The sequence below is a fragment of the Nanorana parkeri genome, unplaced genomic scaffold (genome assembly GCF_000935625.1).
Source record: "Nanorana parkeri isolate BGI_ZX_2015 unplaced genomic scaffold, ASM93562v1 scaffold96, whole genome shotgun sequence".
NCBI lineage: Eukaryota > Metazoa > Chordata > Amphibia > Anura > Dicroglossidae > Nanorana > Nanorana parkeri.
This window is the reverse complement of record NW_017306364.1, coordinates 1,650,506-1,663,585: the sequence shown is the minus strand read 5'-3', so window position 1 is coordinate 1,663,585 and position 13,080 is coordinate 1,650,506. Positions and strand designations below refer to the sequence as shown.

Sequence of the window (13,080 nt, the reverse complement as noted above, 5' to 3'; positions counted from 1 at the left end):
TAGGGACAGGTTACAATTAGAGACGTTTCCAATGGATGCACAGGCAGAAAAGATGGTGAGGTGTGCAGCAGTGTCAGAAGAAGACGCAGCTGGTGAAAATAGACATTAGAAGGTTGGGAATAAAATTGGGAATTGATGAGCATTATGTAAAATGGGAACAAAATATGTCAGATTATAGTAGAAGCTTCTCAGCCGGGAAGTTTGAAACAGGAGGGTTTATGAAGTTTTCTATTATTGATGAGGAAGCTGAGGAACATTGCAACAAAGCATAGCTAAAACAAAAACTTCTAAGTTTGATAGAGTAAGTAAGTGGTTTATTTGCTGTGTGTGCCCTGTTTGGGGAGATTCACCTTCTTTTTAGTTCCGGTGACAACTGTATCTGGTACAAAATGTGACAGGAACTTCAAAATATAAGAGTTGTCCATGGAACAGGAGATGAGAGTAAAGCTTGCAACAGGGACATGTGCTGCAGTGACAATCTAAAAGAGGATTTCACCTTACTTGGGACAGATTTCCACTTACTTCTTGCTGGGTCTCCAATAAGGACAATAAGGAGTATCTCTCCAGTGGAACACAGACAGCAAAAAAATGAACCTGACAAATATATTCTCCATTCCCGACTCTATCCAAAACTAGAACATTTTAAGATGAATGGGAGAAGTATATTTGTGTCAGATATATAGCTGGGTAGTAATTATGAAGGGTGAGGTTGCAGTTAGGGTTGGGAGCGGTTGGAGAGATGGTAGAGAAGTGATGATAATGATGGTATGATAATGAGGTAGTATAGTTATAGACAGTGGATTTGGGTGAAATGTTACCAGCCAGAAATAGTAGGAAAATAAAAAGTCTAGGTGGCAATCAGAGAAAAAAAACAACTTGAGTTATAAACTAGTATTATGTGACTGCAAAGATGGACTTGAGGAGTGTGAAGAAAGTGGACAGAAGGATACAACAGATTTGCTCTTCAACTGATAAACAGAGAAATAGAAACATACTGCATATAGATTTCTAGCCAGAGCGCAATAGAAGTTTCACTTGTTACAAGAGAGGTACAAAGGTGATTAGATTGCTGCAAGAAGACCAGTGAGAGTGCACAGAGTAAGTTGGAAGACTGAGAAAGGTCTGCAAGACTAAGGTGATCTTGTTTGGTTACCCGTGGGGCAGGGTTGGGGGGTCACGGGTCAGAGGTCTTATTCAGGAATCTTGTGTTAGCCGTTCAGTCTCTGATGGTTGCACCTTCATCTCAGCCTTCTGACCTCTGACCTCATACTTGGCTCGAGTGTTGGCCCTCCGGAAGAATCCACACTACAAGGCAGGAGAGGGGTCATGGACTGTTGAATAAAGCCTTACAGTTTTAAAGAAAAGGTTTGTTTCTAAAGTTATTAGATGACTAGGACAGTTGGTGTGGAAATAGGAGTTACACATGGCAGATGTGAAGCACCAGTGAAAAATCCAAGCTTGCCTGAAATAGAGAGCAGCTACAAAAGGAAACAGTTATCATTAACGTATCACTACTTTGTACAATGCTTTATGGATCTCCGCAATGCCCTGTGGTGATCTCACAATGCATTATATATATCTTCAAATTCATACTTGTGCATTACCCCCCTACCCTAACTGCAATGCAAGTACATCTCAGTAGGTCACTTAACAGCTTGTAGTGCATTGTGAGAGGTGGAGGGGGGGGGACCCGGTATTGTATTAAAGGAGAACTATGGGGTCAGTGTTTTTCCCCATAGTTCTCCTTGGGGTAACGGGAGGACACAAACTAGCGTCCTCCCGTCACCCTAAGCTCAGTATACCGCGAGCTACAGCTCGCGGTATACTGAGACGCCGCACCTGGAGCGGATCCCGACTTAGATGACGGGATCCGCCCAGCTGCGTGAGTGACAGCTGGCTCTGCCTATCTAGAGGCAGAGCCAACTGTACCCGCCCCCTCCCCCGTCCGTTCCGCCAGTCAGCGCTGGCAGATCGGAGCGGGGAGAGGGGAATCCAGCCCCTCCCCCTGTCACGGCAGAGAGCCGTGACAGGATCGAGAGGTGAGGGAACCCGGTATGTTTTCCCTCACCTCCCGATCTACTGAGCCGACCTGTGACAGTCTCATTGTCACAGGTCGGCTTAGAACTATGACGTGAGTGGAAATCACTCAAGTCATAGTTCTCCTTTAAGGAAAAGTTAAAGGGGACTGGAATGACCTAATTTCCAAAAAGCATGACAGCTTATGGTACTGGTAACTGCAAGATGATGTATTTTTACTTTGGGTTGCCCAATAAGATGATTGTGATCTTCAGAAAAGGCAACAAGGACATTTTATTGGATAGGTCCCTCACAACCCAATTGCTTATAGAGCTCTCCAACCTTCAGTTATACTACAGGGATCTGTTCACGTACATATTTTGCAAATTCTTAAGTCAGAGAACACTGGGCCCTAAAGCTGGTAAGCCCCATAAAAGATATAAGATCTGCTATGGTGAAACGCTATATGGCTAAAATTGTGTGAAGACTTGAGTATCACATCTGTGAGCTTGGTGGACATCTCATTCCAAAACCATTAACATGAACTTGCCCCCCTTCTGTGGCTATAACAGCCGTTTTTACAGCATCCATTCTTCTGCTTTCCACAAGATTTTGGAGTGTGTCTGTGGGAATTTGTGCCCATTACACCAAAAGAGCATTTGTGAAGTCAGATACTGACTTACGAGGAGCAGAACTTAAATCGTTACAATTCAACCCAAAAGTGTTTAAAGTGTTTAAAGGGGTTGAGGTCAGGGCTCTGTGCAAGTGACTTGAGTTCCTCCACACCAAACTCATTAAACCAGGTTCATATAGAGCTGGGACAGAGAAGGGCCTTCCCCAAACTGTTCCTACAAGGTTGGAGGTGCACCATTGTCTGAAATGTCTTTGTATGCTCTAGCATTAACAGTGCGCTTCACTAGAAACACCTCAACTCAATATTTGCAGAGGTGTCCACATGCTTCTGGCCATATAGGTAGGTGTGATGGTCAGGTGTCCACCAACTTTAAGCCATATATTGTAGTTTGTCTTTGGGTCTTCATGTTTGTTTATACGACTGCTTAAGGTGTTACACCTTAAGTTTAAGGTGTAACAGGTCACTGATGCGACCTGCAGTATCCGGAATGCATTGCAGCCTATCACTACCCAACAAAACCTATTATCATAACATATCACCATAGAAACTCTGAAAGAGAATTGTTTTTCAGTCCTTACCATCCACAGGCATAAAATGATGGCTCCCAATAGCAAAATTCCAGATCCTGCTGAAACTATAATCAGCCACAGTGGAATCTCCACTGGTGGGGTCTCTTCTAACTCTGAGTCTATGGCAACTGAAAACTAGTAGCCAGGAAAGGAGAAAAAACAATGGATGAGATCAAATCAGTTTAAAACAACTTTGTTTGTTAATGCACTGCATATCATAAACAATTTCTAAGCTGTTAGACTGACTACCTGAAAGAACCTTGGTAGTTAGAAGCACTTCCCCAAAGAAACCTGCTATGGACCAGTTTTCCTTGATCATTACGAGCCCTGATGAAGGGGCTCCAATGGGCCCCTAAAACGCACTGCCTATGGGATATTTACTGTGACCAATTAAGACTTTGCTCTTGTCTGCCTACTGTACATACTGTTACATCCCTAGTCCATCGGTTTCTGGGGAATTGTCTAAAAAACTGAGAAGTCCTCATATCAGGGTCAAGAGCTCCAACAATATTTTTGTATCTATAACCAGTTTCCATGGCTTTTGTTTTTTATAAAATATATATATATTTTTCATTTCAGTGCTGCTGATCTCCTCCAGCCTCTTTCCTGTCAGACAGCTTTTGTTTAAGGACCTCCCAGTCAACAAGTAAAGATGTAGTAGGTTTGTGGTAGCACCGGACCAATGTAAGTTTGATTTATGTAAATACAAAACATGAATATTATCTTAAGGAGGTTAATCTACAATGAAGTAAAGGGACCAAGTTATGGTCTTAGACTGCTGCCTCTCCGATCGCAGTAAATTAACTCCTCAATGGTCGTCTCATCTTCACAAGGCTATGGTGAAACCATTGCTCTAGTCAGCCCCAAAGCAGGCTTTCTAGTGAGTCCATTACAAGCCAAATGGATAAGCCCTGAAAGAAAGGGGAGGCCCATACTGTGAAGCGTGCTGGATGTATTTAAATCAATAAATATTTTATATCAATATTAAAAGGAGAACTATGGGGTCAGTGTTTTTCCCCATAGTTCTCAGGGTCACGGGAGGACATAAACTAGTGTCCTCCCGTGACCCAAAGCTCAGTATACCACGAGCTACAGCTCACGGTATACAGAGACTGCCGCAGCCGGGACGGATCCCGACATTAGTGTCGAGATCCACCCAGCTACGTGATTGACAGCTGGCTCTGCCTATCTAGAGGCAGAGCCAGCTATGCCCGCCCCCTCCCCCGTCCGTTCCGCCAGTCAGCGCTGGTAGATCGGAGAGGGGTATTCCTGCAGGGAGCCGTGAGTGACAGTCACATCTCCCTGCAAGGAGATGATCGAGAAGTGAGCAAGCGACGGGATGTCTTCGCTCACTTCCCGATCTATTGAGCCGAAGTGTGACAGTTTCATTGTCACACGTCGGCACGAACTATGAGGATGAGTGATTTTAGTTCTTCTTTAAGCTACACAACCATTTTTACCAGGAGTTCCTAACTCTATAACCAAGACCCAACAAGTGAAAGCATTCAGTGTATTACTACAGCTATCCAGTTAAACACTGTGAGACAGCAAAGAGGTGTTCCCACATCACCCACAGTGCATTCCAGGATCACCACATTACACCCTTATTGGCCTGGTTTGGGCTGGTGCTGCCGCACGCACAGCAATGTCTGTATAAAGACAGACTGGACCACTCAATAGATAAGCTATGCTTCCCCACTATGTATCATTTTGATTGGAGTCTACTGCTAGAGCTACATCCCCAACCTCCGTTGGTCAAGAACACATTCCCAGGCCGCAGAATGGTCAATGAAGAAGCAACAGCACATCAAGGAGGCATTGGTTGTGCTCACTCTGGCTTCTCCTGCTTTTAGCATGTTCACTGTCAGCACATGTCCTGGTTTTATTTAAAAAATACATTGAATGATTTCTCATGAATAAATGAATACATACAGGATACATACCAATACATGGTGTGTCTGCATGTTTATAGATGGAACGTTGGTTTTAAGATAGAGTTCCGCTGTGCCTTCCACCCATACTCTGTCCACCTGTCTGTAATCCTGGTAGGACACAAGGACAGATTGGTATTAGGTGCAGGGAAAAACAAGCAAGATTTGAGCAGTAAATATGTTACAAATAGATATATAAAGCAAATAAAAGCTTTAGAAAAGATCTTTGTGAAAACTCCGATAGACTTGAAATCACATTCACAATTTCTAACGTTTCATCTCTTCTTCCTCGCTTTCATAAACATGACATATGGATCTGAAATCAATGTTGTATAACAGTAATGTCAAATTTAATACTGCTCCTCCCTTGCCCGCGCTTCCATCTTCGTTCTGGTCTTCTTCTGTGTTTCGGCCATTTGATTGGTCGGGCCCTGATGATGTAGAGGTACATGCACACAGGAGGTACTTCACCTTGGCATGCTGAGCTTGTGCACTGAGCTGCTCATGCGTGGTGTACAGGTAAAAAAAAAATAGCTGACAGGCAGCAAGAAGCTTTCATGGCAGAAGAGAGACTTGCACAGTCTCTTCTGATACACAAAAGCCAGTTTAATAGAGACCCGTATGGGTCTGTTTCTCCAGACTTGACCCATGTCTGCAACTCTACCCATAATCCATTTGTAGTCCTGACCTTCCCCATAGAAATTGTACCTGCATCCCTATCCGAGACCCACTTTTACTGTTGCCAAAGTTAAAGGTTGCTTCCAACTTACAGAAGACTGCTGCTATGTTACAAAAGATTGACATCTGCCAAGTTTTAACTTTGAGATTGGCCAATGGCAGGCTTATTTCTGCACTCTAGGCATTAGGGTGAAACCTAATCCCCCAAAAAAGGCTGTGGGGCAACCCCACTGCAATCTGACCCATCACCTGATTCATGTAACTTTTTCTACTCCACAGTGTCGGTTATCCAAAGCTAAGATACCTGGCTTACTTCCTTTGTTCCAAAGATCTCTCGTCTGATGTCTCGCTAAACTGCTTTCATACTACATTACCACTCCACCAAACGTATGCCCCTCCCCTAAATTCTGAAGTTTTAACTACACATACATGATTTACTCTGCAGACGGGACTATGATAACAAACAGAAAAATCAGACCCACCTCTAAGAATGTGCTGTTCCAGACTCTTGCTTTTACTGTGACAGTTGCTGTATTCTTCATATTGTCCAAGGCGCACTCGAAACGCACACAGTTTGCACCACCTCCTCTGCATTTCTGTAAATGTTCCACATTAAATTTGTGAGATTAAAAGGTAAAAAAAAATACAAAATTTGATGGACCTCAGTAATCAACGTTGGCCTGTACAAATGCCACAGTGGCCATTCACATTTTCCATTTCTAGCTACCATTTATCAGCGCTGGTTTAAATCAGATTGTCACCGAACATTATATACATTGATAAATGAGACCTTTTCACATTGAACATTTACATAGGAAGGAAAAATGCTAAAACAGTTTATTTTTCTAACCTTGACTGTTTTTGGTGTCACCCAAGGGTGCACTGTAGGCTAAAAACATCTCCCCTGCTGCTTCCATGACAGTGCTAGAACAGTGTTTTTCTCTAACTTTGACTGTCTTTGGTAGGGGTGCACTAATATCGGTTTTTCGCTATTGAGTACGAGCACCGATATTTTTTTTGCAGTACCCGCCAATACCTGTACCGGAGGTCCCATTAAAGAAGCCAGGCGGCGTGTAATGACTCACTGCCCAGCTTCCAGATTAGCCGAAAGCCAGGCGGCATGTAATGACTCTCTGCCCCGCTTCCTGATTAGCAGCGAAGCCGTCTCCATACATAGAGCCGGCCAATCAGGAAGCCAGGGGGGCGGTTAATGACTTGTCGCCCAGCTTCCTGATTGGTCGGGAAGCTGGCTAATCAGGAAGCTGGGCGGCGAGTCATTACACGCCACCCGGCTTCCTGATTTGCCGGGAAGCCAGCTTCATGCTCCCTCGTCATCAGGCTTTATGATTCGCCACCCGACTTCCTGATTGGCCAGCTTCTCCACCAATCAGGAAGCTGTAATAAAATTGTAATTCAGGGAGCGGCCATAACAATGGATTTACCAAGCATGGCGAATTCTCGAAAGAAAGGGCATAGCAGAAGCTGTTGGCCTTCAGACCGCCTCTCTCTCTCTCTCTCATCAAAACTCCACAGGGCCCTTTCTAAACAAATAGCCAAATAGTGAGAGAGAGGAGTCACTCCTTTGACTCATTCACTTGTGACTGAAAATTGCAGCTTTAGCTACTGAGCTCTGCAGACAACAGGACTATTTTTTAAAGAGGAAGAGTCTGGGACTTGGAAAAAAAAAAGAGAAGGGAGCTCACCCTGCTGACTTCATATGAAAATACAAAATATGAATGCACAATAGTTTACTGTTACCTGAATTAGGATACATTTCAGCTTTTAGTCCTGATCATATAACTATAATGTATACAAAACCCACTATAAGTTCCCTTTAAAGATATGTCTGTATTCATTATAACAACCAATTAACCATTTTCTAACGTCCAAAAAATGATGGCTAAAATCTGATTGGCTGCTTGACAGTGTTCTGGTGCTTAATCATCTCATGCACAATCACAAGCAGACACCTACCAGTAGAGTGTTGGGCTTCTCTCTTTTAATAGCTGGTAGACTAAGAACGTCTATTGATTCTGCGGTTTCTCTTCGCCTCCTGCCACTTTCCAGCTGAAAATCAATGAAAGAAACATCTTTACAGAGCCCCCAATATGAAATTAAGGATATAAAGGACATTCAGAATCAGAAGTACATATACATAGGGTGATACATGACATAACTCTCATGGAGAACTAGAGGTTTACTATTCTTCCAACAAATTTCAGTGTGTATCTGTGGGTGCCAACACCAAGGACACACCATTTTTGTAGATGGGGATGCAGAAATGTTTGCTCTAGTCCATGAAATGGAGCCAACATACACTGTACACCAGGGGTGCCTTAGAAGTGGACTGCGGTCCGGAGATCTCCCTTTGACTGGAAGTTCTGGTATCGGAGCTAAGTATGGGAGCATTTGGCTGAGTACGAGTACTCGCCCATATACTCGGTATACTGATACTAGTATCGGTGCATCCCTACTTAAGACATAGCATGCAAACACAGCAGAGCCACATATTCCATGCAAGTTAAGAAAGATACCAGTTTAAAATAAAGGTGTATGTTTTACAGTGGAACCTAATCCAAAATGTGTTTGTTCTAGATAAAGTAGGAAAGTTTCAAAGCCCTCGTCAGGTGTTTATCGCCGTCTGATTTCAGAATTAGTTCATAAAGTCCTTGCAAATTTCAAAGACTTTTTAGTAGTCTGAAAACGTCACAAGCCACTTGTGTAGGAGTAGGGATGAACAACTACTTACTGTAAGGTTTAAAGGATTAATGACATCTCCAGGAGGGTGACACCGCGTCACATTTCCTGTATTCACTAGCACCTCGGTTGGATAAAGCAGCCATTTTCCATTGGCAACCTCATGCGGCCACTCTACTGCCAGGATGAGAGAGCCCATATTGTTTAGAGGCTCACTTCCACTGATCACCTGAAGAGAAAGATGAGAAGAGTGAATCCTCTGCACATTCACATACTGTAAGATTAGCAGTGGTAGGCATCCTCGGCACTCTGTGGTGGTGAAACCACAAATCCCATCATGCCTATGCCTCTAGGAGTCGTGGCTGTGAGAGTATTTGAAGGCTTCATGGGTAGTTTCAAAACAGCTGGAGAGCTGAGGTTGCCTACCCTTGAGATATAGGGTTCATTCTTTTTGGCTTCTCCGTCCTTACCGTAAATGTGAAATTTAAGGGACTTCCCACATCATTAACTCTTTTCATGGCCGATTCTCCCAACACTTTACCACTAAAGTATGTCTGTCGATTAACAGGTTTCCTGAAGAAGGAAGAGATACAGACAGGTGAGAAGACGTGTCTTACTAGGGGGCTCAATGATCTTCATATACAGACTCTGTATACATGGACAGCAAACTGAGGATCACATTCCTATGGACACCAATGATACTGCTTCCATTCTTAATCTCCTCAGACACTGTTCTCTGTTCAAACTCACGAGGTACTTGTGGTTTACAGAAGCTATAAATTAAGTTAATTGAATAGAGGAAGAAGACAAAAGAAGAAGTCAGATAAAGGAAGAATAGGAAAAAAAGAGGGAAGAAAGGAAACAAAGAGAAGGATGTAAAAAGGAAAAAGAAACAAGCAGGAGGAAAGTGAAGGAAAAAGGAGGATAGAAGAAGAGAGAAGCGGGTGGAAGGAAGACAGATTAAGGAAAGAAGAGGAAGGAAGAATGAGAATGATGAAGAGGAAAAAGCAGGAAGGGTAAAGGGATGGAGGAGGAGGAAGAAGAAAGAAAAGAAAATGGAGGAGCAAAGAAGGAAAAAGAAAGAGGAAGAAGGATCGAGGAAGGAAGGAGACGGAAGGCGAGAGGTGGAAGAAGAAAGAGGGAGGATGAAAGTACAAGGAAGAAGTAGAAGAGGAATAAGAAAGCAGGAAAGAGAAAAACAGAGAAGGGAGAAAGAGGAAAAACAGAAGAAGGAGCAAGGAAGAATAAAGAAATAAGGAACAAAAAGGAAAGGGGTTAGAAGGATAAAGAAGGAGGAGAAACAAACAAAGAAGGAAGGAAGTAAGGAGGAAGGAAGAAACATGGAAGAGAAAGAAAACAGGAAGAAACAATAACAAATAGGAAGGGAAGACAGAAAAGAAGGAAGAGAAGATAGAGGAGAAGGGAGGAAAAAGAGGAACAAAGAAGAAAAAGGGAAGGAGGAGAAGCTACATCAACATTAACACAGTGTTCCTGTTGTTGACTGGTCAAAACCAGTCCCTTATACAGACATATTTCTGTCCATCAATGCCCACCATGAAACTGGCAGAGTTTCGAAATCGGAGGGAATGGCCTTTGTGATCGGGAATCATTCACATTTACACCACGCCAGTGCGGACCTCTCCCATGTTTCTATCCTAACTGGTTCCCTTGGAGTTGAGAAGGAAGAACTTACACTGATAACGATGTCTGTAGATTGTACTCGACCAAGAAGTTGGCATACCGTTCATCAAGGTTAGCTTGTTTACTTGACCTGAAAACAAAACACAAGGAAAACAGCCTTTTAGGGCCCATTCACACTATTGCGTTGTGGTATTGCATGTGTCATCACAACGTACGGCAATGCAGGTTACATGAGTTGGTTTGATGCAGTGCCATTCATTCTGTATGGCACCCCAATGCACCTTGCTGACAGACATGGGCTGCAGCCCAGCACAAAGCATGGCAACACACCAACATTCTGCAGTGCATTGCCACAAATGCAATATGAACCTTGTTTTGGTATGTTAGACAGGCCACCTCAAATGAATGCGTGGCGCAACACATCTGCACTAACACGACACAATAGAGTAAATGGGCCCGTAAGGTTCATTTACATCTGTGCGTTTTCTTTTTACCATTGGCAAACACAGGAAAAGTTGTTCTGTATCAAAGTGCATTACCCAGTCCCATGGGAGTATGAGGGGAAGCCGTACCAGTAATTGTACACTATTCTGCTTTTACAGTATGAACTTTATTGCAACTTCCACATGATCAACACATCAAAATGAGTAACAGGCAATTAGAAACCCACGGTTCAGTGTGCCAATGGGTGTGAACAGGACCTTTGGGATCTTGTACACTTGATATGGTCACCAACTGCTCGAGTCAATCGTGGTCAGACAGGAAGTGAAGCAAAATCTCCCCAATGGGAAACCGCAAATACAAATTGAACAGACAAGGGCTTCAAATCTTTGCTAAAATACTTGGCTATATATAAAATTTAAGGCCAGCAATTAGGGATGCACCAATACAGATACTAGTATCGGTATTGTTGCCGATACCGAGTATTAGGCTGAGTACTCGTTCTCGGCCAAATGCTCTGATACTTACCTCCGATACCAGAACTGCCAGTCAGAGGGAGATTTCATCTGACCGGCAGTGCAGCATGGGAACACGGAGCCGGCTTCCTGGCCAATCAGGAAGCTGGGCGACGGATAATAACTTGCCGCTCGGCTTCCTGATTGTCCAGGAAGCTGGCCCCATGCTGTTTGGCCTTGCTAGATCCTAAATGGCCGGGAAGCCGGCTCCATGTTGATTGGCTGGGAAGCCGGCTTCCTGGTCAATCAGCATCAAGCCTGCCAAACAGCCGGCTCAATGCTGATTGGCGGGGAAGCCAATCAGCATTGAGCCAGCCAAAAAGATTCAAGCCCATCAAAATTGCCAGGGAAGCCGGCTCCATGCTAGCGGAAGTACCGATTTTCGTACTCAGTACCAGCGAGTACTGAAATATAAATATCGGTTCTCGTACCGAAAAAACGGTATCAGTGCATCCCTACCAGCAATGTATAAACCTGACCGAGATGCCTGAATGAGGTTGTCACCCTTCTGGAGCCCCGACGGCTGGCGTTCCTCTTTAGATGCCTTTTTCTTTTTTTTTTGCAATTTAAGGATATACGCTTGTCTTAGTTTGGGTTAGGTTCCCCCATATGAACTTACGTGGACAGCTGGAGTTGAGTTGTCACTTCTCTTGTCCTTAAGGTAATTCTAGTTGTTTCGAAAGTGATATTGATCTCCACCTACCATTAAAAGAAAAAAAGTTTTAGATCATCACCGATAAGCTGCGGCTCATATTGAACCCTGAAAGCCCTTGTGTGCAGTACTTTACTGACACCAAAGAGGTGCTGCCCCATATATGTGCAGGTTCTCTTGCTGTGGTGCCATCTGTCCAGAGCCTATTGCAGGAGTAACCAAACTGTGGCCCTCCAGCTGTGGTGAAACTACATGCATCGTCCAAATGCTCCGATACCGGAACTTCCAGTCAGAGGGAGGTCTCCCTCTGACCAGCAGTGCCGACGGAGCATGAAGCCGGCTTCCTTTCCAATCAGGAAGCCGGGCGGTGGGTCATGACCCACTGCCCGGCTTCCTGATTTGATAGGAAGCCGACTTCACTTGTTGCAAGGCAGTCTGGCTTCCTAACCAATTAGAAAGCCGGGCGGCATGTAATGACCCGCCTCCCGGCTTCCTGATTGGCTAGGAAGCCGACTTCACTTGTTGGCAGGCAGCCTGGCTTACCAACAAATCAGGAAGCCGGGTGGCACATCATGCAAAACATGCCTTTAAGGAGGCTGGGCTTCCTCCTGACAAACCTGCACCCAATTTGAAATCTTCTGCCCCCATGTGCTCCAAGATGGAGACTCTCATAGTTTAGAGTTAGGACCGCACTATAAGAGGTGCCTTGGCGCGGCTGTGAGGCTTTTTACATCCTCTGCATAAGACTTGTATCCAAACCTCTGTTATTAACCTTAGTGGTGAGACAAGCTGTTTTACATGCTGGTTTGTGAGTGTGCCATGATACCTTTCTACTGGGTGGCACGTCATGACACACCAGGAAACCTTGGCAAGTGAAGCCAGTTTTATTTCAATAGAACACCGGCTTTCTGAAGCAACAGAAAGCCTAATAATCGGGGCACATGGCCCCGGTATCGGTACTCGGTATCGGCCAGTACTGAAATTATCGGTACTCGTACTTGATCCCGAAAAACTGGTATCGGTGCATCCCTAATCAGGACAAAGAGAGCACTTTAGAAAAGCAGAAACAGGTATAACTCCTACATTGGAGGACATTGGTCAAATCAACGATCGATCGACCATAGCAACAAAAAAAAAAGTAAGTGTACCGCCCAAATACTCAGAATCGGCACCGATACGGATACTAGTATCGGTGCACCCTAATACTAAGAATGTTCATGTTTACCTTTATTCGCACAGCAGGAATGTTCACAGAGATTCACAGGGCGAATGGCTCTGCAAACTCTTTATAAACCTATCGGTCTCA

General features: G+C 44.1%; 1 protein-coding gene across 1 annotated transcript in view; it reads right to left on the bottom strand.

The window, feature by feature from the left end:
• ITGA3 (integrin subunit alpha 3) overlaps nt 1-13,080 on the bottom strand; it is a 74,114-nt gene that overhangs the window by 586 nt on the left and 60,448 nt on the right. The window contains exons 18-26 of the mRNA XM_018552746.1: nt 11,742-11,821; nt 10,219-10,296; nt 8,996-9,098; nt 8,546-8,754; nt 7,803-7,881; nt 6,311-6,424; nt 5,163-5,261; nt 3,229-3,354; nt 1,154-1,305 (exon numbers count right to left, since the gene is read on the bottom strand). Of these exons, the coding sequence (XP_018408248.1) occupies nt 1,195-1,305; nt 3,229-3,354; nt 5,163-5,261; nt 6,311-6,424; nt 7,803-7,881; nt 8,546-8,754; nt 8,996-9,098; nt 10,219-10,296; nt 11,742-11,821 (999 nt within the window). The 3' untranslated portion in view covers nt 1,154-1,194. The remainder of the gene's footprint in view (nt 1-1,153; nt 1,306-3,228; nt 3,355-5,162; nt 5,262-6,310; nt 6,425-7,802; nt 7,882-8,545; nt 8,755-8,995; nt 9,099-10,218; nt 10,297-11,741; nt 11,822-13,080) is intronic.